At 40.2% G+C, this 21500-nt stretch overlaps 5 protein-coding genes across 5 annotated transcripts; all 5 read left to right on the top strand.

Moving 5' to 3' along the window:
- Window positions 1–1372: 1372 nt before the first annotated feature.
- Window positions 1373–3202, top strand: LOC106914276 (olfactory receptor 11A1-like). The gene is made up of 3 exons (XM_088012104.1): window positions 1373–2029; window positions 2132–2267; window positions 3168–3202. The coding sequence occupies exons 1-3, from the start codon at window positions 1373–1375 to the stop codon at window positions 3200–3202; spliced, it is 828 nt and encodes a 275-aa protein (XP_087868230.1).
- A 2688-nt stretch (window positions 3203–5890) lies between these two features.
- LOC106914278 (olfactory receptor 11A1-like) lies at window positions 5891–6840 on the top strand. Its single transcript, XM_014980967.2, has one exon. The coding sequence runs from the start codon at window positions 5914–5916 to the stop codon at window positions 6838–6840; it is 927 nt and encodes a 308-aa protein (XP_014836453.2). The 5' UTR covers window positions 5891–5913.
- Window positions 6841–8476: 1636 nt separating this feature from the next.
- On the top strand, window positions 8477–9418 carry LOC106914279 (olfactory receptor 11A1-like). The gene has a single exon (XM_014980968.2). The coding sequence runs from the start codon at window positions 8477–8479 to the stop codon at window positions 9416–9418; it is 942 nt and encodes a 313-aa protein (XP_014836454.2).
- Window positions 9419–16072: 6654 nt separating this feature from the next.
- On the top strand, window positions 16073–17014 carry LOC106914270 (olfactory receptor 52K1-like). The gene has a single exon (XM_014980954.2). The coding sequence runs from the start codon at window positions 16073–16075 to the stop codon at window positions 17012–17014; it is 942 nt and encodes a 313-aa protein (XP_014836440.2).
- Window positions 17015–19032: 2018 nt separating this feature from the next.
- On the top strand, window positions 19033–19990 carry LOC106914334 (olfactory receptor 52N2-like). Its single transcript, XM_014981065.2, has one exon. It carries the CDS (start codon window positions 19055–19057, stop codon window positions 19988–19990), a length of 936 nt encoding a protein of 311 aa, XP_014836551.2. The 5' UTR covers window positions 19033–19054.
- Window positions 19991–21500: the final 1510 nt, after the last annotated feature.

Raw genomic sequence — 21500 nt, 5'->3', positions numbered from 1 at the left:
ATCTGGGTGAAGCAAAATTTTTCAAATTTTTGTGCTACAAACTATTTACAGTTAGAGTATTTTTGACTGCAAAATGGGAAAATTTAGCTTGTCTTCTTCATAAAGAGACCAAGCTTTTGAATGTACTCCAAATTGTTCAAGAACAGCAGCTGATTTAATTTGGATATGCCTTTTCAGTCGTGTTTGGTGATTTTGGTACCGTCAGTTAAAGGGCTAAATATTTATTTTCAACATTTTAGAAAGACAATTTTTCAGAATTTTTTTTACAGTAAATGTTATCAGAATATTTAAAAGTAAAACATTTCCATATTTCGCATGCAGGCAGCCCGTATCATCAAGCTGCTGCTTCTTCTCCCTGGGGAAGTGTCAACAGGGAACCTGTAACTCCAAGGTTCCTTCTGCAGAATTCCAAATAAATCTATTAGCAAGGTTTATTGCTTTGCCTGGATGTACCAACAGTAACCTACATTTTCTGATCCAACCAAACACATAATTTGTTTCTGGTTTGATGTCATAAAACCTAATTGCTCAGACTTTGTTCCTCTCTGCCTGGATCAGGTCTTGATCGAGGTATGCACCACCTGCCTTGATTCCTCAAAATAAAAATCTGGAGAGGAATCCGTCGACTCAAATCTCCTTAATTAAAATTAACGTGCGAGGTTTTTTAATGAAAGAAGGGATGTTTGAAAAGTTTCATTGTAAGGATCCAGAATTCACATCAACTGGATAGTACCGTTTACAGATCTAAACATGTCAGTCAGCAGTTTACATCCAAAAGTTAGCAGGAAAGGAAAAGGAGGTTTGACTCTTGATCTCTGAGCTGCCTCAATCTGTATCACTATTATTATTACCTCCACTCTTATCTTCAGAGATAGGCACCAAACCCCTTTACCCAAGAACTTAAATTGTATTGTTGTGTTACATTATTACCATTATCATTATTACTGCTGTTGTTGAGCTTCATTATATGTTATGGCCTTCCTAAACTTCAACAAACTTCCGTCAGTGACGTCCCACTGCAGCTGTGGGTGTCTTTCAGACTTCATAAAAGACGGTGGACATGAGCGCCTGCTCAGTCGTAGGGAGGGGGAAGCCGCCGACGTTTCCACGCCGACTGGGAGAAGGAAACTGTTTTAATGAACCTCCAGTGTTCAGAGAGCTTCATGCTGCAGATGTTGGCTCTTATTTCCAGTTACTGTTGACTCAAACCTTCAGCCTGATCATGACTCGATGATTGGACATCCTCAAAGATTGTTGTCAGTATTATTACACTGGGTCCAACATGTAGGATGGAGTTTGTGGATAATTCAGTTTTGTTGGTGAAATTCTTTAACTAGAGGAAGTTGTTTCATGCTCTAACTGAAATGTCATGATGGTCAACTCTTCACAGGTTTCATTCTTCTTCCTGACTGCTTATATTGACTCTGGGGTTCTGGCGTATTTATACTTCACTGTGGTTTTGTTTTTGTATATTTTAATCATTGTCTCCAACGTCCTGCTGATCGCGGTGATCTGTGTGAACCAGAGCTTACATGAACCCATGTACATGTTCCTCTGCAGCCTGTTTGTGAATGAACTGTATGGCAGCTCAGGCTTGTTTCCCTTCCTGCTGGTTCAGATCCTCTCTCATCTTCACTCAGTTGCTGCTCCGTTCTGCCTGCTTCAGGTTTTTATCGTCCATTCGTACGGGGCTGTTGAATTTCTAAACCTAGCTGTCATGTCGTATGACCGGTACCTCGCTATCTGCTACCCCCTGCAGTACAACACCAGGATGACGCCAATGAAGATCGCTTCGCTCATCGCTGTGAGCTGGCTGTATCCGTTTGTTGTGATGTCCTTCTCTATGACTCTGATACCGGTGAAGCTGTGTAGGAACCAGATTAACAAAGTCTACTGTGACATGCACTCTCTGGTCAAACTGGCCTGTTCGGACACGGCATTAACCAACATTTATGGACTCACTGCTACGTTCAGCACCATCTTCATCTCTTTGCTCCTGATCCTCTACAGCTACATCAAGATCCTTGCTGTGTGTTTCTCTGGGTCCAAACAGACCCGTGAGAAGGCTGTGAACACCTGCACACCTCACCTGGCCTCCATCTTGAACTTCACCTGTGCTGGAAGTTTTGAGGTTTCCCAGAGCAGATTTGATATGAATTTTCTGCCAAATGTTCTGCGGATTTTTCTGTCGCTTTACTTCCTGACTGCCCAGCCTCTTTTTAACCCGCTGATGTACGGCCTGAAGATGTCAAAAATCAGAAATATTTGTAAAAGTCTAATTATGTATTCAACAACCAATACAAACTGACATAGAAACAATACTAAGGTTTTTAGTGGCAGATTTTGAACTTTAAAACAAATCAAATCAGTAATGAAATAGTAATTTATTTTTAAGCAAAGGATAATTATAATATATTCAAAAATATATATTTCATATACAAAAAGACTATAGAATGTTCAGTTTTTAAGTCAGTTTTAATGTCTATCAAAAAGTGTAACAGTAGAGAAATAAATGACAATAAAAATCTTCCTGGAGAAACACAACCATCATCCAACTGTTCTTTAAGTTCTGTATTTCAACCATTATGATTATGAAGAGAGATTAAATATTAACTGTTTACCTAATTAATCAATGGACTTTATATCAAAATATCTGGTAAATAAAGACAGGCAAAAGATAAAGATGACTTCTTCCTTACTCTGGCCTAATTAAAAGCTGTTAAGAGTCTTTATGCATAGAGGTGAATCATCAAACCTACAATTTTAGGCACCTTGTGCACAAAATGGATGGATAAGATATTTACTGCTGAATTCACAAAATTACAATGCAACTTTTAGTCAAGAGGCAGGGCGTTACATTTTATTTCTGACAGATGATATACGGTTTTCAAGCTTCCTCAGTGAATAAAAGTTGATGAAATTATACCCAAGAATGAATGAAAGGTGTGGTATTATCTAGAATGAATGTAAACGTGTTTACCCCTGTATATTCTTACAGGAAATAAATAAATAAATGTAATTTAATATTACTCTACATTCCTCGATGTATGTTCAAGTCAAAGCAGTCAGAGGTGTTCATAGGCCTCAGGTCTCCCTGGAAAGATAAGTGGGCATGAACGATGGATGGATGTTCCAACATGACTGACCAACATGGTCATGTGCACCAGGGTATTTAGACCTGGAGGGTTATGAAGAATCATGAGGATTCATCAAAACTTGAAAGTTAACACTGACTGATGCCAGATTCCCTTAGAGGCATTTAATGGTTACACAAGACCTTTTGATAAAAGGACCCAATCACGTCATGGGGCTTCTGAAGCTGCTAGAAGACCAAAAGAAAGTTCTATGGGTGGTGTTAACAACGTCCTGCACATGGCCGCTTGTTTAGACTCAACCAAGACATCCACCTCTGTGCTCTGAATCTCAATCACAACTCTAGTACTTAGAGTCTAACCTCTCTAGGCTTTACCATTCGAGCAACAAGTTCAAGCATAACTATGCAGGTGCCAAGGACACTGGCATCATCATGCCTTAAGTGGAATATGCATAAGTAGTCTCAGAAGAACTACCTTTGAACAACTCACAACGGTAGCATTTTCTCACCAGCTAATAACCCTTTTCAAATCTGTTCTTTTCAGAAGTGTAAACCAGACTTCCACATTTCACAGTGCAAAAGCTGTAACTTGTGCACTGAGCACACTCTTCTCCCCAGACCCCATGTCTTCATAAAAGCAAATAGGTTCCTTCTGCATCAGAAGACCAGGAATCCTCTGAAGACCTGACAATGTCTCCTCCTCATGACTGGAAACCTGGACTTACCAAATGGCCTCCATTTTTACTCAAATCTTCAATAACTCAGATCAGGCAATAGGAGAACACACCACTTTAGTAGGAGTTTGTCTTGTAATTGGTGGGTTACTGGCTTGAATCCCTGGTCGGTCTGTCTCAGACATTGTGTCCTGGGACAATGCACTTCACCTACCTGCTGGTGGTTGTCTGAGGGCCTGGAAGTGTCGGTACATATTAGCCTCTCTTCTGTCAGGCTGTCCCAGGGCAATATTGTATCTTGTCACCATCAGCATGTGAATTTGTGCAGGAATGAATGAATGACTTAGTGTAAAGTAAAAGTCCTCTGGGCTTCATAAAGCACTCGACAAGTACAGGCTATTTACCATTTACCAACTCTCCTAAGCTGTATGAAGTTGCCTCTAGCTTCATATGCCCTTCAATTACCCCTGTCCCCAGGAAGTGCACTATGAACTGTCACTTGGGCCACAAAATCCTTTGAACAACCAATCATAACGGATCTGAAGGTCATTGGAGGGCACATCCTGTGTTGTTTGCTTAACAAGCAAGCAGGTAGGCAAGTGATGCAGTCAAATTGAGACACTTCATCTACCACCTCCATTACCTAAGGATGTAGCCTGTCTGTGAACTTCAGCTCAACCTTCAACACCATCATCACCGACATCCGTTATTGTCTTCAGTGAATCACTTCAGTGTTTTAGGAACAACCCTTTCCCTAGACTTAAGATGGCCCTCATACCAGGAATTGTTCTGCAGAAGGCCTAGTAGAAACTGGACTTCCTGCAGCAACTTGACTATTCATAGGTGCTGCTGGTCATCTTCTCCAAAGCCATTATTCAGTCTGTCCTGTGTTTGTCAATCACTGAACAGTTTGGCTCATCCACAGAATGGGTCCAGACTTCCTACTTCAGTATCACATGGAGTTTTAGATAACCCAACTCTGTGCTCCACATGCTCCCACAAAGGGTTTAAAAAGGAGAACCTCTATATCTCCTTATTCTATGTTAATCTATCCAAGATTTGACTTGAGATCTTCTCAGATACTGTTCCTGAGCTTTCTCTGGGATTTCTTTATGATACCTACCATATTACCCTTTGCTTTTGAGTGGTTTAAGGGCTGACTGCGCCTTTATCAGGCTGTATGCCCGAATGGTCTGAAGACAAACAGATACACCTGAACCAATGGAATTCAACAACAGAGAATATCTGCATTTCCCTATACTCCCCAAGGAGTTTGATGAATGTCCACTGTGTGGATCTTCCTCCAGTCACAATTGAAACTCTCTTTGCTTCCTAACGTGTTTCAGGATAAACCTAACCTCCAACTCTCTGTGCTGGACTTCCTGCAGAACTTAACTTTCCACAGTGCTGCTGGCCATCTTCTCCAAAGTCATTATTCAGTCTGTCCTGTGTTTGTCCAGGATCAGTTCAGAGGATGAACTGATTCTGTCTAGCATTTGGTCCCTGAGGGTTCAGAGCCAAACAGACTATGCACTTCCCTTTGGGATTTGAAGATGACCATCCTAAACAATCATATGTTATTCTTATTACCCTTCCAAGATGTACCCCAACAACACCCCTCAAGCCAATAAGGTACAGTAAATAGTAAGGATGTGATGGACAGATGGATGTATTAATATTCTTATTACTTTCATTATTAGTGGTAGTACTATGAACATTACTAATATTACTCGTGGTTGTGTTTACGTGATGACAACCAATGCAGTAAGACAACCTCCCTGATGGGTCACCTGGCAACATTTCAAAACAGATTTTATATTTCTTTCTCTCCTAAACTTTCTGAACTTCAACAAACTTCTGTTAATGATGTCCCACTGCAGCTGTGGGTGTCTTAAAAACAAAATAAAACACCACAGACACACTCTCATTTGTCCAAAGAACTTCAACTGGAGAAGATGCTGTAGATGTTGGCTAATTTTTCCAGATACCATTGACTCAAACCTTCAACCTGACCATGACTGAATGACTGTCAGTATTATTACAGTGTCCAACATGTAGGATGGAGGCTGCGGTTGAATTCAGTTTCTTTCACTAAAGGAAACTTTTAACATTATAATCAAACTATTGGGAATGTGAAACGTTATAATGACAAACTCTACACAGATTTTATTTTTCTTCCTGACTGCTTATATTGACTCTGGGGTTCTGGCGTATTTATACTTCACTGTGGTTTTGTTTTTGTATATTTTAATCATTGTCTCCAACGTCCTGCTGATCGCGGTGATCTGTGTGAACCGGAGCTTACATGAACCCATGTACATGTTCCTCTGCAGCCTGTTTGTGAATGAACTGTACGGCAGCTCAGGCTTGTTTCCCTTCCTGCTGGTTCAGATCCTCTCTCATCTTCACTCAGTTGCTGCTCCGTTCTGCTTCCTTCAAATTTTTATTGTCCATACGTACGGAGCAATTGAATTTCTAAACCTAGCTGTCATGTCGTATGACCGGTACCTCGCTATCTGCTACCCCCTGCAGTACAACACCAGGATGACACCTAAAAAGATAACTGTGCTGATCGCTGTGAGCTGGCTGTATCCGTTTGTGGTGGTTTCCTTCTCAATGTCTCTGATACCAGTGATGCTGTGTAGGAACCAGATTAACAAAGTCTACTGTGACATGCACTCTCTGGTCAAACTGGCCTGTTCGGACACCGTAATGTCAAACATTTATGGACTTATTGCTACGTTCAGCACCATCTTCATCTCTTTGCTCCTGATCCTCTACAGCTACATCAAGATCCTTGCTGTGTGTTTCTCTGGGTCCAAACAGACCCGTCAGAAGGCTGTGAACACCTGCACACCTCACCTGGCCTCCATCTTGAACTTTTCCTGCGGTGGAAGTTTTGAGGTTTCCCAGAGCAGATTTGATATGAGTTTTCTGCCAAATGTTCTACGGATTTTTCTGTCGCTTTACTTCCTGACTGCCCAGCCTCTTTTTAACCCGCTGATGTACGGCCTGAAGATGTCAAAAATCAGAAATATTTGTAAAAGTCTAATTATGAATGCAAAACACTGACATAATTGCACCAAATTAAAAATATTCAAAAATTAAATAATTTAGAAATAATTGCAATGTTTTTAGTGGCTGAAATTGAATCTTAAAGCAAACTGGGTCTATAATCAGACAGTGATTTGTTTTTAAGGAGCTTTCGGTTTGAGAGGATAACAATAAAATTTTCAAAAACTCATCTTTAATTTATTTCAGTAAAGTGTTTTACAGACACAAATACACTGAATAAGGTATTTTTGAATGTATCCAGATGAACATGTTTATTTTGACGCCTCGTGAAAATTTTCAGACTTCAGAAAAGCTTCACTTCACATTTTCGAGAATTCTACATTTTTAAATAAATTTTAATGTCTATCATATATTGAATTAAAGTGGAGAAACATGAGTGTTACCTCTAAATTTTATATTTCAACCACTATGGGTTTGTTTCTGTGTTTTACAGAGTCCTCTCAGTAGCTGATTGGGGGATTTATTATTTATAACCCAATAATATGGACATAATTTACCAAATATTAATGATTTATTCCTTGACTAGACCTGTTTGAAAGTCTGTTACAGTGTCAACATGGACAGTGGTGGATTAGACCATTAAATCTATATTTAATACTGATGAATTCACAAAATCACAACTCAACTCTTAGTCAATCTTTAAGTGATAACTAACATAAAATAACCGGTACCAACAACTTTATTTGCCTATTGAATAGTATGTTAGTTTGAGCGCATTAGATTGATTTGTTTTGGATGCAGCAATGGATTATGTTAGTATAAATGAGTAAACTCCTTTTAATTATTTAAACTTTTATGCTCCTGAAAGTACAGGGTGCAGAGAAGGAGTAAAAATCATTTTTCCTTCAGATTTATTCTTTAGTCTCAGCCCTCGTATTAGCTACAGCTGTTAAGAATGTTTTACCTTAGTCATCCAAACTGTAAAACACTAAACCCACTAGGCCTTACTGTAATATTTTTAGATCAGGTCTCAGATTTACTCTCTGAGTTTTAATTAAATCCTGGTAAAATAATCATAATGGAGGATTTTAACATAGTGGTCTCAGTTGGTGTTACTGTAAGAATCCAGAGACCTACCCACTCCTGTCATCATCTTAACATATGACAGTGTGAAAAAATAGCAGTACTTTCCCATAATACTGTAATGGCTGACCATTTCCAATACACCTTGAGTTTATTTCAGCAGAACCATAATGCTGTATAATACTTAGTTTTGTTGTATTTTCTGCTGTTCCAAAACTTCCCAACCTTCAACAAACTTCAGTTAATGAAGTCCCATTGGACATGAGGGTGTATTAAAAACGTCATAAGGACCACAGAGGAGGAACCGCTCCGTTTTGGAGGGAGGGGCACTGATGATGTTCCCACGCTGGCTGTGAGGAGGAAGGTGTCTCCTGTGTTTGGGTCAATCTTCAGTGTCCTGTGATGATGTTAGAGATGTTGGTTCCAATCTCCAGTTACTGTTAACTCAAACCTTCAGCCTGATCAGGACTGAGTGATGAAAATCCTCAAAGATTGTTGTCAGTATTATTACACTGGGTCCAACATGTAGGATGGAGTTTGTGGATAATTCAGTTTTGTTGGTGAAATTCTTTAACTAGAGGAAGTTGTTTCATGCTCTAACTGAAATGTCATGATGGTCAACTCTTCACAGGTTTCATTCTTCTTCCTGACTGCTTATATTGACTCTGGGGTTCTGGCGTATTTATACTTCACTGTGGTTTTGTTTTTGTATATTTTAATCATTGTCTCCAACGTCCTGCTGATCGCGGTGATCTGTGTGAACCGGAGCTTACATGAACCCATGTACATGTTCCTCTGCAGCCTGTTTGTGAATGAACTGTACGGCAGCTCAGGCTTGTTTCCCTTCCTGCTGGTTCAGATCCTCTCTCATCTTCACTCAGTTGCTGCTCCGTTCTGCCTGCTTCAGGTTTTTATCGTCCATTCGTACGGGGCTGTTGAATTTCTAAACCTAGCTGTCATGTCGTATGACCGGTACCTCGCTATCTGCTACCCCCTGCAGTACAACACCAGGATGACGCCAACGAAGATCGCTTCGCTCATCGCTGTGAGCTGGCTGTATCCGTTTGTGGCGATGTCCTTCATGATGTCTCTGATACCGGTGAAGCTGTGTAGGAACCAGATTAACAAAGTCTACTGTGACATGCACTCTCTGGTCAAACTGGCCTGTTCGGACACGGCATTAACCAACATTTATGGACTCACTGCTACGTTCAGCACCATCTTCATCTCTTTGCTCCTGATCCTCTACAGCTACATCAAGATCCTTGCTGTGTGTTTCTCTGGGTCCAAACAGACCCGTCAGAAGGCTGTTAACACCTGCACACCTCACCTGGCCTCCATCTTGAACTTTTCCTGCGGTGGGAGTTTCGAGATTTCCCAGAGCAGATTTGATATGAGTTTTCTGCCAAATGTTCTACGGATTTTTCTGTCGCTTTACTTCCTGACTGCCCAGCCTCTTTTTAACCCGCTGATGTACGGCCTGAAGATGTCAAAAATCAGAAATATTTGTAAAAGTCTAATTATGAATTATGAATATTTTAAAAAAGCATAATACATAAGAATAAAAGTAATGTTTTTTGATGTTGACATATCAAATCCAAGATTTTATTGGTTCCATAAATATGGCTTCCAGAGGATTTATATAACATCTTTAAAAAGATTTTAACCGTTGTTTTTTTCTCTAACAGGTCTTAAGCACAAAAAGACAGAGTTAAGTATTTTAGAGAGAAAGTCAGAAGAAAATCTGATAATTTTAACATAATGTAAAACCTACTGAAAGTTGTTTTTAGTTTTTATAAAAGTTGCATGTATAACTTTTAAATTAAATCCAATGTCTATCAAAATGTTGCAACAGTGGAGAAAAATATGAGAATAAAGAATTTTCTTCCTGGATAAATGTGAGTTTCATCTGGCTGCTGTCTAACATCTTTAGATCAACCATAATCTTTTTTTTTCTTTGCAGATTCTTCTCAGAAAGTTATAGTAGATAAATTTATTGTTTATAATTTGCATATAGTTCACAAATTAATCAACATGACATGACCTGGTAAATAAGGAGAAGTTATGCATAAAGCCGTCAGGTAGCAGAGTAAACATCGGTGGATATGGTCAGTGTAGTATTTCATAGCACACTGGTTCTGGGCTTGGGCCAAAGATTTACACTGAGGGAAACCAAAAAGGCAAGCTATGAATCCCCAACTCTGCTTTAGTTTACAGTTTATGCTGAGGTAAAAACCAAACATCAGAAACTGTGTGCTGTGTCTGCAAAAAGAGACTGACTTGATAGTTTATTGGAGATTCGTCTACTTTCAACCCTGAGACCCCTTCAGAGCCGATGCACAGATTTTTAATTTCCTTGTCGACCTGGATAAATAAAAAAAACTTTGTTCAGTAAAGTCTGTGTAAATAGTGTAATCTTCATAGAGCTCTAACATTGACCTTTTGAAGGTGACACTGTGTACGACATGTTGGTCCCAAGGCCTGGCACCATAACAAATTTTTCTGCATGATAAACTGTCCCAGAAGTTACGGCGATAAATGATAATGTTGTTTTGACACCACGTCAAGGAATATAATGGTAATAATGGCATAATAGCGCAAGAATACGTTCTCAAAGATCAATAAATCTTCATTTCTAATTAACATTTACCACCAAATTAGTAAACAACAGGAATAGCAAATCAAACAAATTATGAAGTTTCTGTAAACAAATCTGTCCTTAAAAAAGGTTTAGTTGAGACCAAAGCACCAGACTGAAGACGTTCATCATCTGGTTTGTAGCATAAAGAGAGAAAAGAGACAAAGAAAATCATGCAAATAGAAATTAAGGTTGTTTTAATTTATCATGCCATGAATTGATTTACTGATTATTGCAACAGACATATTGGTCACCTTTAAACTGCTGATACGAGGACGTTTCAGGAAAGATGTTCTGTGTATAAAAACGTAGAACGGAGGGTCTCCGTTCATTACAGGCCCTCATTACATCATACGGATTATTGCACAGATCTGGATGAATCTTAGCTGAATCATAAGAGAGTTCCCAAAGAAATATGAACAGTTCAGATCACACAACTACTGCATCTGGTTTTTGTTGTCACAGAGGACCGGATGATATGGAAAAACCTCCAGTTGAAGGTTCTGTTAACCCAAAACTCCCTGAAACAGGACACTATGAAACTCAGCATTTACTGTGTTCTGGCGAAAAACATCCTAATAGCCGTCCCACATCTGTTTTTTCTTCAGACATAGACTTCCAGTCTCCAGTAGGAGTGAACTCATGATGAACTTATAATAGTCTCAAAGCCTGTCGGATCACAGAATGGGGCCAGTGGGATGTTGAGGCACTTAGTGTAGAGAGGTGGCCATCTTTCATCAGTCAGTGACCACAGACCTCCAGCACTCTTGTGCTGTTGAGATTAGCCAAGAGCAAAGCAAGAACAACTTAATGGATTTGGTTTTCACTGTGAGCAGCTGAAATGTTTCTCTTGTTTGTTGTGAATCTTTGGGGCGATGGCGGTGATAGTGGCAGGAGTTCGTCCTGTAGCAGGACGGTTGGTAGTTCAAGCTCTGGTCTTTGGTGTGTCCTTGGGTAAAACGCTTCACCGACGCACCTGCTAGTGGTCAGAAGGGCTGATGGCGCTGGCGCCTCTGTCAGACTGCCTCCGGGCAGCACTGGCTACTATCCAGCATCTATCAGCATGGTAATGTGTGCATGAATGGGAATGACTGAGTTCATGTAAATCTTCTTAGTTTCCCAAAAAGCAGCTATGCATGTCTCATTTCATTTCATTTTTAAAGCCAAACTATCAATCTGACATCGCTGAGTTTTCATTGACCATACAATTGCGCAATTTGACATTTAAAAAATAAAATTGCTCAACTGACACACAAAAAAATTCTTTAAAAAAATTCTCGTTTTTCGATTAAAAAATGTTGCCCCTTTGATGAGGCTGTATCAGAATTGGATTATTTCACAAAACTGCAATGGAAACTTTTTCCTTATCACACAAGTCACATAATCAACAACTGGTTGATGCAGCTGGAGCAAACAACGAAGAAGACGACGACAGGAAGTAGTTGGAGGATGATGGTGCAATATGATTTTTAATGACTTATCGCGTGAACAAATGTGTTTATGTTTGATTTTAATTGGATTTCTTATTTAATGGAAATACCGCAATTACAAACTTTTGTTTTTTCAACATTAGCGGAAAACAGACATTTATTAAGGAAATTCAGCTAAGAAGAGAAACTCCGCTGTCATTAGCCGAGTTGTCAGCTAAACTCTGACGACACTTTTAAGATTCTATAATAAAAGATTTTTATCATGCTCCTTTTTATTAGACAAACTTCTCTTCCTCTTTTTGGCTAAAAATTCACAAAGTGAAGATACAGAAAGGGAGGAATTTGAATATGCCGGATTAACATGAATTTTGGGGTAAATTACCTAAAATGATTTGAGACTTTGGGAAAGTTCAGTTTCCAGTTTGATAGAAACCTAATGACTGAGTGTCTGTTTCAACTGGCAGACATAAAGGTGACTGAAAAGACTCCCAATCTTCAGATGATGTTGCTAAAACTAAATGAATTTAAAAGTTATATGGTGAGTTGCATTACCATATAATAAAGTTTGTCCTTGTTTGCCATCCTTCCTCGGTTAAGTACAGTGGAGAATAAACACCCAACGCAGCAACCTGGAGCCGACTGGTGGTTACCATGGCAACAGCAGAGCATCCTCTCCTGGTTTCTCCCACTGCTGGCTGCACTAATTGTCCTGCGTCATAATGTCCACACAGAGACGCCCTCTGGGCCCGGCGTTGTGCTCCAAATGGTGAAACTGGGGCTCTCCACAGGGGCTCATTACCGATGCGACACAGTTAGCATGATGTAACCGCACAGATGACCTCCAGGAGTGACCTTGACAGCACCCTGCAGCTCAGAGTGGTTTCATCTGTTACTGCAGTTTCATGACCCAGAAAAAGAAAGTAATGGATGCAATCTGAAAAGCTCGAACAGAATGGGCCTTCCACAAATAAACTCTGAACTTCAGCTGCCATTTTATTAAAAAATTATTTTTACTTGTAGATTATTTTTTGGACATCTCTTTTGAATTTTGAAAGGATCTTTCCGTTACTTGATAGCAACTTTTGATGACTGTACCTGTGCAACAGGACTACAGTTCCCATAATGCTTTTCGGCACAGAATGTCTGGACTGTGCATGTTCCAGGGCTTCCAGTAAAGCATGTTGTGATTTACAGTATCTGGGTTTCGGTGGGATCATCTCACACATCTCTGTGTGTATTATGATCTCCTGGTCATAATACACACAGAGTTTCTGCATGTGGGCCTCATTCCTGCCTCTGAGTTGGTCCGAAGACTCCATGACCTTCTACAGGCTCCTGGCGTGGCTGTATGAACCCTCAGCAACCCTCAAAGTAGCATCTGCTTCCCAGTATATTCCTTCTGTTGCATAGGTTTCAAAGGCATTTGGAGTTAACTGCGTAGATTGGGAATTCTCAAAAAACACCAACAAACTTGGATGTAGGCACAAAGTGGGAAAGTCCACCTTTACAGAGGAATGGGAAAGAACGATCGGTACCAGCTCTGATGGACTCGCTTCTGTTAGTCTGCTGCTATGTAGCTCCTGTGTGTTAATGGGTGAATGACTGGATGTAAAGTCCTTTGGAGTTCTCCGGACTGGATAAAGAACTATAAAAGAGCATGCCATTCCTACTTTTCCTTAACATACAAAGTACTCCAACTTTGTATGTCTTCAGACTGTCTACTAGAGAACGGCCGTCCACAATGAGCCTTGTTCTGCTTCTGCTGGAGATTTCCTCCTGTTAAAGAGGAGTTTCTCCTCTCCGCTGTCAGTAGATGCTTGTCCATGAATGCCTTAAATAATAAATTGAACATGACTGCGTTATGTGAATTGTAGCATCAGTCGGACTGGGTGTGTGACCAGATTGAACTGACTTTTCATTTTAAAATGCCTTGAGATGATATGTTGTGAATTTACACTATAGAAATAAAGTAACTTGAATCAAACTGTAAATTAACAGTTACATATTTGTGGGATTTTGTTCTACAGTTAGGTGAAAATATTGACAAGTTTAAAAAAATTGTATTTGTTGATCAATATGCATCTTTACTCACGCAATGTTTGGTGCGACCAACAGATTGAAACATTCCTTACTTTTTTCTTTTTGTTTTGTTTATATCTGATAAGAAGAGCCTGGCATAAACAAACATCCTGCTTTGATCTAGTTGTATTTGTTTCAAACATCGTGGATGTTTGAAACATCGTGGCAAAATACACTGTAAAATGAAAGCATTTTACAGTGTATTTTGTCAACAGCGACATATGGACGTTTGTAATCCATTTTTTATACTTTAGCATCCAGTGAAGCTTTTTAGCGTCTCGGTTTGGTTGCTCAGCGCTTTGTCTCCGTGGGGAGTTGGACCTCCAGCAGAATCAGAATATAAAGCTGCAGCAACAGAGGTTTTTACAGTAAGAGATATTTTCACTTTGCAGCAGCTGAAATCCTGTAAGATCCAATCTGTGGTTTCAGCTTCGATCTGCTGGGTTTTAATGATGCTGATGAGCTTTTCCAAACAGTCAAAGGATCTTATTGTAGTGAAATATTCTCCACCTGCTCCTCAAACTATTGTGTGCATTTAGTATTAATGTGGATTCCTTTGAACTTTAAATATAGTAAATACTTCACGTTATTAACTTGTTTCTTCTATAAACTTCACATTGTTTAGTAAGTATGGATGCTCAGCTCTGCATAAGGGTTTCCAGATATAATATTCGTCTATAAAATCTGAGCTTCTCATTTCCTCTCATGATTATAGATCTTACATGATAATCTCTCTGCTTTGCTCCGTTTTCTGATCAGTTTCTGTGTTTGACACAAAACCAACAGGGCTGAAGGTAAAGATTCAGGCTTCTCAGTTTTAGTGACAAGTTTGAACCGATGGTAGACAGTCGTCAGATAAACAACAAATAATTAAATTTTTCCATGATATCGGTTTATTTAATAACTCAGTTGTGGTTTCTATCTGACTTTCTCTTTGTTTGGTGTTCAAGGATTATGGTTCATGTTTGCTTTCCTGTGTTGCTTCTGTTTAAAAAGGTTTGCAGACATTTGTTTCTCCACCGCCCCATGAAGGTCCAACCACAGCATTTCTTTAAGATTGAAGTCTGAACTTTATCTTAAACACAATGAATCTTTTCTTTTTTCAGCCATTCTGCTGTAGTTCGTGTGTGTAGTCTGTGTTCGGGATCGTCACTCTGTTGATGACCCAGTTTGGGACAAGCTTCAGCTGTTGGACTGATACACAAACACTGGACTCTACAAGACTTTGGTTTATAGTTTAAATCGAGGGCAGCGGGGCATCCTGGAGCTTTGGCTGCAAACAGTGTTCACAGGCTGAGGAGGACTCAGTCCTTTGAATTAAATGAGTTGGAGAGGTGTCCAAGAATCGATGGACACCAACCCTTGAGGCCGTTAAGGGACACTGCTCTGCATGTTTGAGATGTCTTTCTCTGCTTCACACACCTGATTTAAATAAATGGTTCATTAACATATTGTTGCAGAAGTTGGAGAGGGAATGGCCCTTAAGGATGAGCTCTGTTCTGCATCTTCTGTCATTTATGGGTCGTATTGTCTGCTGATTGACTGTCGGTCCAAATTTTGTGTTTTTAACTTCAGCATAGTTCATGTTGCTATGTGCTTTAACATGTGACATATTTTCAGCCTTGCACAGATTTTCTGTGCCACACTGGTATCTTCCAGTTTTGGACTACAAAGCTTTGGTTTTGCCTTTAACCCTTCTGGTCTTAGCGCGACGCTCAGGCAAAGCGCAGCAGATGTCACAATCAGACAACCAGGAAGTGATGGGTGCGTCCTGTCAGCGTGTCAGTTCCCAACTTTGAAAAAGCGTACGTGGGGTCAGTGCAACCCTGCCAGGACTGCGCACAGAGTAAAAAAAATTCACACAGAGTCCACTGCACCCACTCTTGGGACTGCAGGAGGGTTTAAAAATGATGTGAAGTTCAAAACTTAGCATGAAAGTCAACTAAAAACAAAAGTATATTGATTTGTTCATAGTATTCATGAGACAGAAAGAAACTAATGTTTCTGTCTTTGTTTTCAGGCATCAAGGCTGTAACAGGCAGGATTAAGTAAAAAGAAGATGCAGAACATCTCTTCACAGCAGCACTTTATCCTGAATGGTTTTGCAGAACTGGGCGACCTGAGGCCGGTCCTCTTCGTCCCGTTCCTCCTCATGTTCATCGTGGCTCTGCTGGCCAACTCTCTGCTGGTTTATGTCGTCGTTTCTCAGAGGAGCCTTCATCAGCCTATGAGCATCCTCATCGCCGGCATGGCTTGTGTTGATCTCTGCCTCCCAGTGTTCTTTGTTCCCAACATGTTGCTCAGCTTCCTGTTTGACTGGAAGGGGATCTCTCTGATTGGCTGCCTGGTTCAGATGCACTTCATTCACTTCTTTGGAGCGTTTCAGTCCACCTTCCTGGTCTGGATGGCTCTGGATCGATACTTTGCTATTTGTACGCCACTTCACTACCATGAACTGATGGCGCTGCAGAGATTCCTGAAGTTTATCGTCCCACTGGTTGTCAGAAACATGCTCCTCATCTCTCTGTTTGTGAGTTTGGCAGGAAAGCTGTCGTTCTGCAGGAATGTGATGAACCACTGTTTCTGTGAGCACATGGCCTTGGTGGAGCTGGCCTGTGGCTCCACCGCCATCAACAACCTTGTAGGTCTGCTTACTGTCTTCCTCATCCCTGTGTTTGACTTCTTGTTTATCGCTGCATCTTACATTCTGATAATCAGCACCATGTTGAGGTCCAGCAGCACCAGCGTCAAAGCATTACACACCTGCATCACTCACGCAATGGTGATCACGGTTAGCTTAGCCGTGGCTCTCATTGCTTTACTTTCATATCGGATAAAGAATGAACTTCCTGCAGCCGTCCGAGTTTTCTTCAGCACCATGTACCTGTTGTTCCCGAGCTGCTTCAACCCGATCATCTATGGCATCAGAACCACCGAGATCAGGCAGCACATGCTAACAACGCTGACGCACTGGAAACGATTGGTCCAAACTGAACCTTAGTGTTCCTAAATACTGAAATAAGGATGCTGCTGTTGAATTTACAGTAAAAATGTTGATGGGAGACTGAAGGCATAAATATTTCAAACACTAACATCACTGCAGATCATTATTCTCTGGTTCAAGATGGGATTAGTGGTTAGCATTATGTGGTTATATATTAAACCATGTGGTTCAATTCAATTAAAAAATACTTTATTGATCCCAAAGAGAAGCTAAATGTTGTAACTGATGGCTGTGAGCAGAAAGGTCCTCCTGTAGCAGTCTGTATTTCAGCAGCTCTGAATAAGCCTCCTGTTGTATCACAGTCTGATGAAGAGGATAATCAGGGTAGTGCATAACCTTCTTTGTTCTATGTGAAGAGTATTTATTTTCTTCCTTATTTTGTAACTTATTCCAGTCCTAGTTCAGCTCCTCCGTGTCTATTATTCACATTTCACCCAAAAATAATCAAATAATCAATCATGTTGGGTAAAATATTTCAGACGGTCATGCCAAGGTCACCATCTGTTAAGTTCAACCCTGCAGCGATCTCAGGAACGGGCGAGCAAACTTCCTATGAGCTGCCCCCAAGTGACTCAGGAAAGGAAATGTGCCCCACCTTTTCTTTAAAATGTCGGAGTAGCTGAACATATAAAAGGTCTGAGTCAGTGGGAGTCTGGTTTCAGAGCCAGGTAAAGAAGGTATGAGCAGACGTTCAGTAACAGGTGAAACTATCAAAGCTGAACTGCCAGCAGATTATTATTTAAATTCAAATCATTTCTGTTGTTCTAACTTTGGTCTCACTCTATTTATTCTCCTTCAATCTTTCAGGGATTTGAGCCTAACACAGGAACATTTAATTATCTTTTTCAGTGTTTTAGCAAATGTGTTTTCAGATCAAAACTTCTCTTTTTAAGGTATGTCTGATGAGAAAATTCCTCTTGGTTGTTTCAACATGCATGTTTAAAATGTTGCCAATACGTTTTCTTTCAAAATCACAATCTGAACTGTTGTAGTTCAGGGGTCAGCAGGGAACCAGAACTTTATTCCTTTAAACATACATTGCTGATGTACAAAATTAGTATTTGTGGTATTTTCGATTTTAACAATTTACAATACAATTATGTTGGTAAGTGTAATTTGTTTGCAACTTGTTCAGCATTTAGCTGCTTTTCTTCTCTAGTTGGATGTCGTATTAAAGCAGATAAAGGTGTTTCCTGCCATCTTAAACTCTGAATGTTTTCAAAAGATAAAACTTCCAATGAGAAAATTATTGTGATTACATTTCAAATCTTCAGGATCACTCTTCACTCTCCACTGTTTTTGTTCCAGTACAAAAAGAAGAAATGTGAGAAACTGTCGGTGTAGAAAGTTTATGTAACAAATACTTATTTTTTACTAAGTATTTTAATGACAATATGAGTTTATGTAGGTGCAAAGACACTTATTTAACAAGTTAAATAAAATACATGTTGTAAATACAGGTAAAAACTTAAACTCAAAACCTAGCCTAAAATACTTCAGATAAAACTCAAACATTATTATCTAGAGAAAACCTTCTACAAAGCAAGTGATTTGTTTTGTGATAAAATATCACAAAACATGTTTATGACTTCTAAAAAATGGCCAAATTAATTTTTCATGAAACCAAAGTATTTTAAATGCATGTTAATACCTCTTTTTTTCTATGGGATATGGAGAGTTTAACAGTTGGCTTGGATTGAGGTTTTCTTTTATTTGATGTGTTGTTTATGCTGAGGGGTTTTCCACAGTTCATTGCATTTATTTGATTCAGGTGTGCTGGAGTAGTTTTCAAGGATGCTAATGTCAAGACAACAGGCCATGAAGGCCACAAATCTGTCAGTGCGATAGTTTCCAAGTGCAACTTAAAAACCAAAACTTTTGGATGAGGCAACATGTCTTCAACATCAGAAGTAATTCAACTGCTTTCATTTATGTATGGTTGGTTGGTAGGAAATCAACATTGACCTGATTTCTTTTTTCTACTTGTTTTTCAGGCTGACCCTGAAGCTCTGGACCAGGACGGTTTGGTAGGAGACGATGATGGAACCATTGAAGGAAAACATTTCTTCCCATGAATACTTCATCTTCAGTGGCTTCAGTGAACTTGGAGCTCTGAAATCCTTCATTTCTATCCCCTTCCTGATTCTGTTCTTTGTGTCTCTGTTTGCCAACTCCCTGCTGATCTATGTGGTCATTTCACAGAGGAGCCTCCACTCCCCGATGTACATCCTCATCGCCTGCTTGTCATTTGTTGACATGTGCCTGCCACTGATTCTCATCCCCAACCTGTTGCTGAACGTCTTGTTCAACGCGAGTGGGATCTCTCTGAGCGGCTGCCTGGTTCAGATGTTTTTAGTTCACATGTTAGGCGCTTGTCAGTCGGCTCTTCTGGTCTGGATGGCATTGGACCGATACTTTGCCATCTGCAGGCCCCTTTCCTACCATGATCACATGTCTTTACCTGGATTCCTCAGGTTTATCATCCCTGTTATGATCAGGGATGTGATCATGGTGTCAGCGGTTGTGATTCTGGCAGGTAAAGTGTTGTACTGCTTCAGGAATGTGATAAACCACTGTGTCTGTGAACACATGGCCTTGGTGGAGTTGGGCTGTGGCAGCACAGCCATCAACAGTCTAGCTGGGTTATTAGCAGTATTCTTGATCACTGTAGTTGATTTCTTGTGCATCACCGCTTCATATATAATCATATTCCGTTCTGTGCTGCGTTCAGGTAAATCCAGCGCTAAAGCTCTGCACACCTGCTTCACTCACATCATCGTCATGGTCATCAGTTTGACCTTCGTGCTCACAGCTTTCCTGTCGTATCGGATGAACAGTCTCCCAAACGCTGGCCGTCTCTTCGTCAGCATCATGTACATGTTCCTTCCCAGCTGCATAAACCCGATCATCTACGGAGTCAGAACCACTGAGATTCGACAAAGTATCCTCAAAGTGCTGTTTACTTATTGGTAGGCAAGAACTGTCAAACATTTTTTAAAAATAAAAAATAAATTTTAGTAAAGTACTTTTTCAGTCATCCTACTAAATCTCAAAACGAGAGGATCCGGTTTGGTGGCCTTAGGATCGCATCTCTGCTTTTTGCACATGATGCGATCTTATGGGCTTCACTGCAGCGGTTTGTGAAGCTGCTCAGGATCAGTGCCTCCAAATCCGAGGCCATGGTCTTGAGCCAGAAAAGGGTAGAGTGTCTTCTCCGGGTCTGACACTTCGAAGAGCCTCTGACACAGGGGACGATGCAAGGAATTAATCCACGCTACAACTAGGCCTGTCACGATAACAAATTTTGCTGAGCGATTGTCTAAAAAAATTATTGCAATAAACGATAGTATTGTTTCAAGACCTTTTGACGCTGATTTAATGGAAATGACTAATAATGGATGTGATTTCCTGCCATAGATAGATGTACTTTATTTTCAAAAGAACACATAACATTGGAACTGATAAACTATATAAACAAAACAAGCAAAAATAAAATGGATTCTCAGTCCCCATTAACAAAAAACGTACTTGAATAAAATCTAAACGTAAAGCCAAAGTGGAAACAAATACTGCATTCAACCAAAAGAGTGCAGATTATGAAGTCTGTATACCAGGGGTCACCAACTCCAGTCCTCCAGTCCTACCATCCTGTAACTTTTAGATGTGTCTCTGCTCAAACACACCTGGATCAAATAAACTGCTCGTTTCCAGCCTATTGCAGAGAGGAATGAATGCTGGTGAGGGAATTCAGACATTTTGGAGCAGAGGTGAATCTAAAAGTTGCAGGATGGTGGCCCTTGAGGACTGGAGTTGGTGACCCCTGCTGTATACTATATTGCCCTTCAGTAATCAGTAGATTTAAATAGAGAAGATGGGCACATCCGACTAACTAATGCAATAGTTCACACTGCACGACTTTTTGCCCCATTTTCCCCTTACGACAATCTTAGATCCTTGACTGATCTAAGATTGTCGCTAGTGATGTCGTAACCGATCATCCTGTAGTGTGATTTAGATCGTCGTGGCCGCTCCGAAATAAATCAGGGGTTTTCCCCAACTGGGAGCTTAACGCTGAATGTGACTGGTAGCCAATCAGAAAGCGCCGATTCTCCTTTGCGCTTTCTGAGGGGAAATTACGGAGGGGAATCCCAAACAGCTGACACGGCGCGACACGAAGTCCAGCGGACATCGGAGATGATATGTGGAAACTACATAAATATTTATTCAACATTTCGTGCAAAGAATATAGAAATGACAAGGGGAGGAGTTGGAGCCAAATTGCTACCGCAGCTGATAAACCCAGTAAGTTTTCAGCTGTTCTTCGTTAACGTGACATAAATAGGTTATAATGATTTTCATTCAGTCAGGACTTTACGCTGACTCTAGCCACATGCATCACAGGTAGATTCTAGTAAAGCATTGATTAATGTCTGATTTTAAAATTAGTTAACTGGACTGTAGCCATTATTTTGGACACCACAAG

Source organism: Poecilia mexicana, unplaced genomic scaffold (assembly GCF_051168715.1).
Source record: "Poecilia mexicana isolate PSO_F unplaced genomic scaffold, ASM5116871v1 scaffold_13, whole genome shotgun sequence".
Lineage (NCBI taxonomy): Eukaryota > Metazoa > Chordata > Actinopteri > Cyprinodontiformes > Poeciliidae > Poecilia > Poecilia mexicana.
Note: the sequence above shows the minus strand (reverse complement) of the source record. Positions and strands in the feature narration are given on the sequence as shown.

What these genes read in the sequence shown, in the direction of transcription:
- LOC106914279 (XM_014980968.2), top strand. Translation starts at nt 8,477, where the DNA reads ATGATGGTCAACTCTTCACAGGTTTCATTCTTCTTCCTGACTGCTTAT.
- LOC106914334 (XM_014981065.2), top strand. Translation starts at nt 19,055, where the DNA reads ATGATGGAACCATTGAAGGAAAACATTTCTTCCCATGAATACTTCATC.
- LOC106914270 (XM_014980954.2), top strand. Translation starts at nt 16,073, where the DNA reads ATGCAGAACATCTCTTCACAGCAGCACTTTATCCTGAATGGTTTTGCA.
- LOC106914276 (XM_088012104.1), top strand. Translation starts at nt 1,373, where the DNA reads ATGGTCAACTCTTCACAGGTTTCATTCTTCTTCCTGACTGCTTATATT. An exon ending in GCTACATCAAGATCCTTGCT is followed by an intron (nt 2,030 to 2,131) that starts GTGTGTTTCTCT and finishes GGAAGTTTTGAG; the next exon opens with GTTTCCCAGAGCAGATTTGA. An exon ending in GTCAAAAATCAGAAATATTT is followed by an intron (nt 2,268 to 3,167) that starts GTAAAAGTCTAA and finishes CATGTGCACCAG; the next exon opens with GGTATTTAGACCTGGAGGGT.
- LOC106914278 (XM_014980967.2), top strand. Translation starts at nt 5,914, where the DNA reads ATGACAAACTCTACACAGATTTTATTTTTCTTCCTGACTGCTTATATT.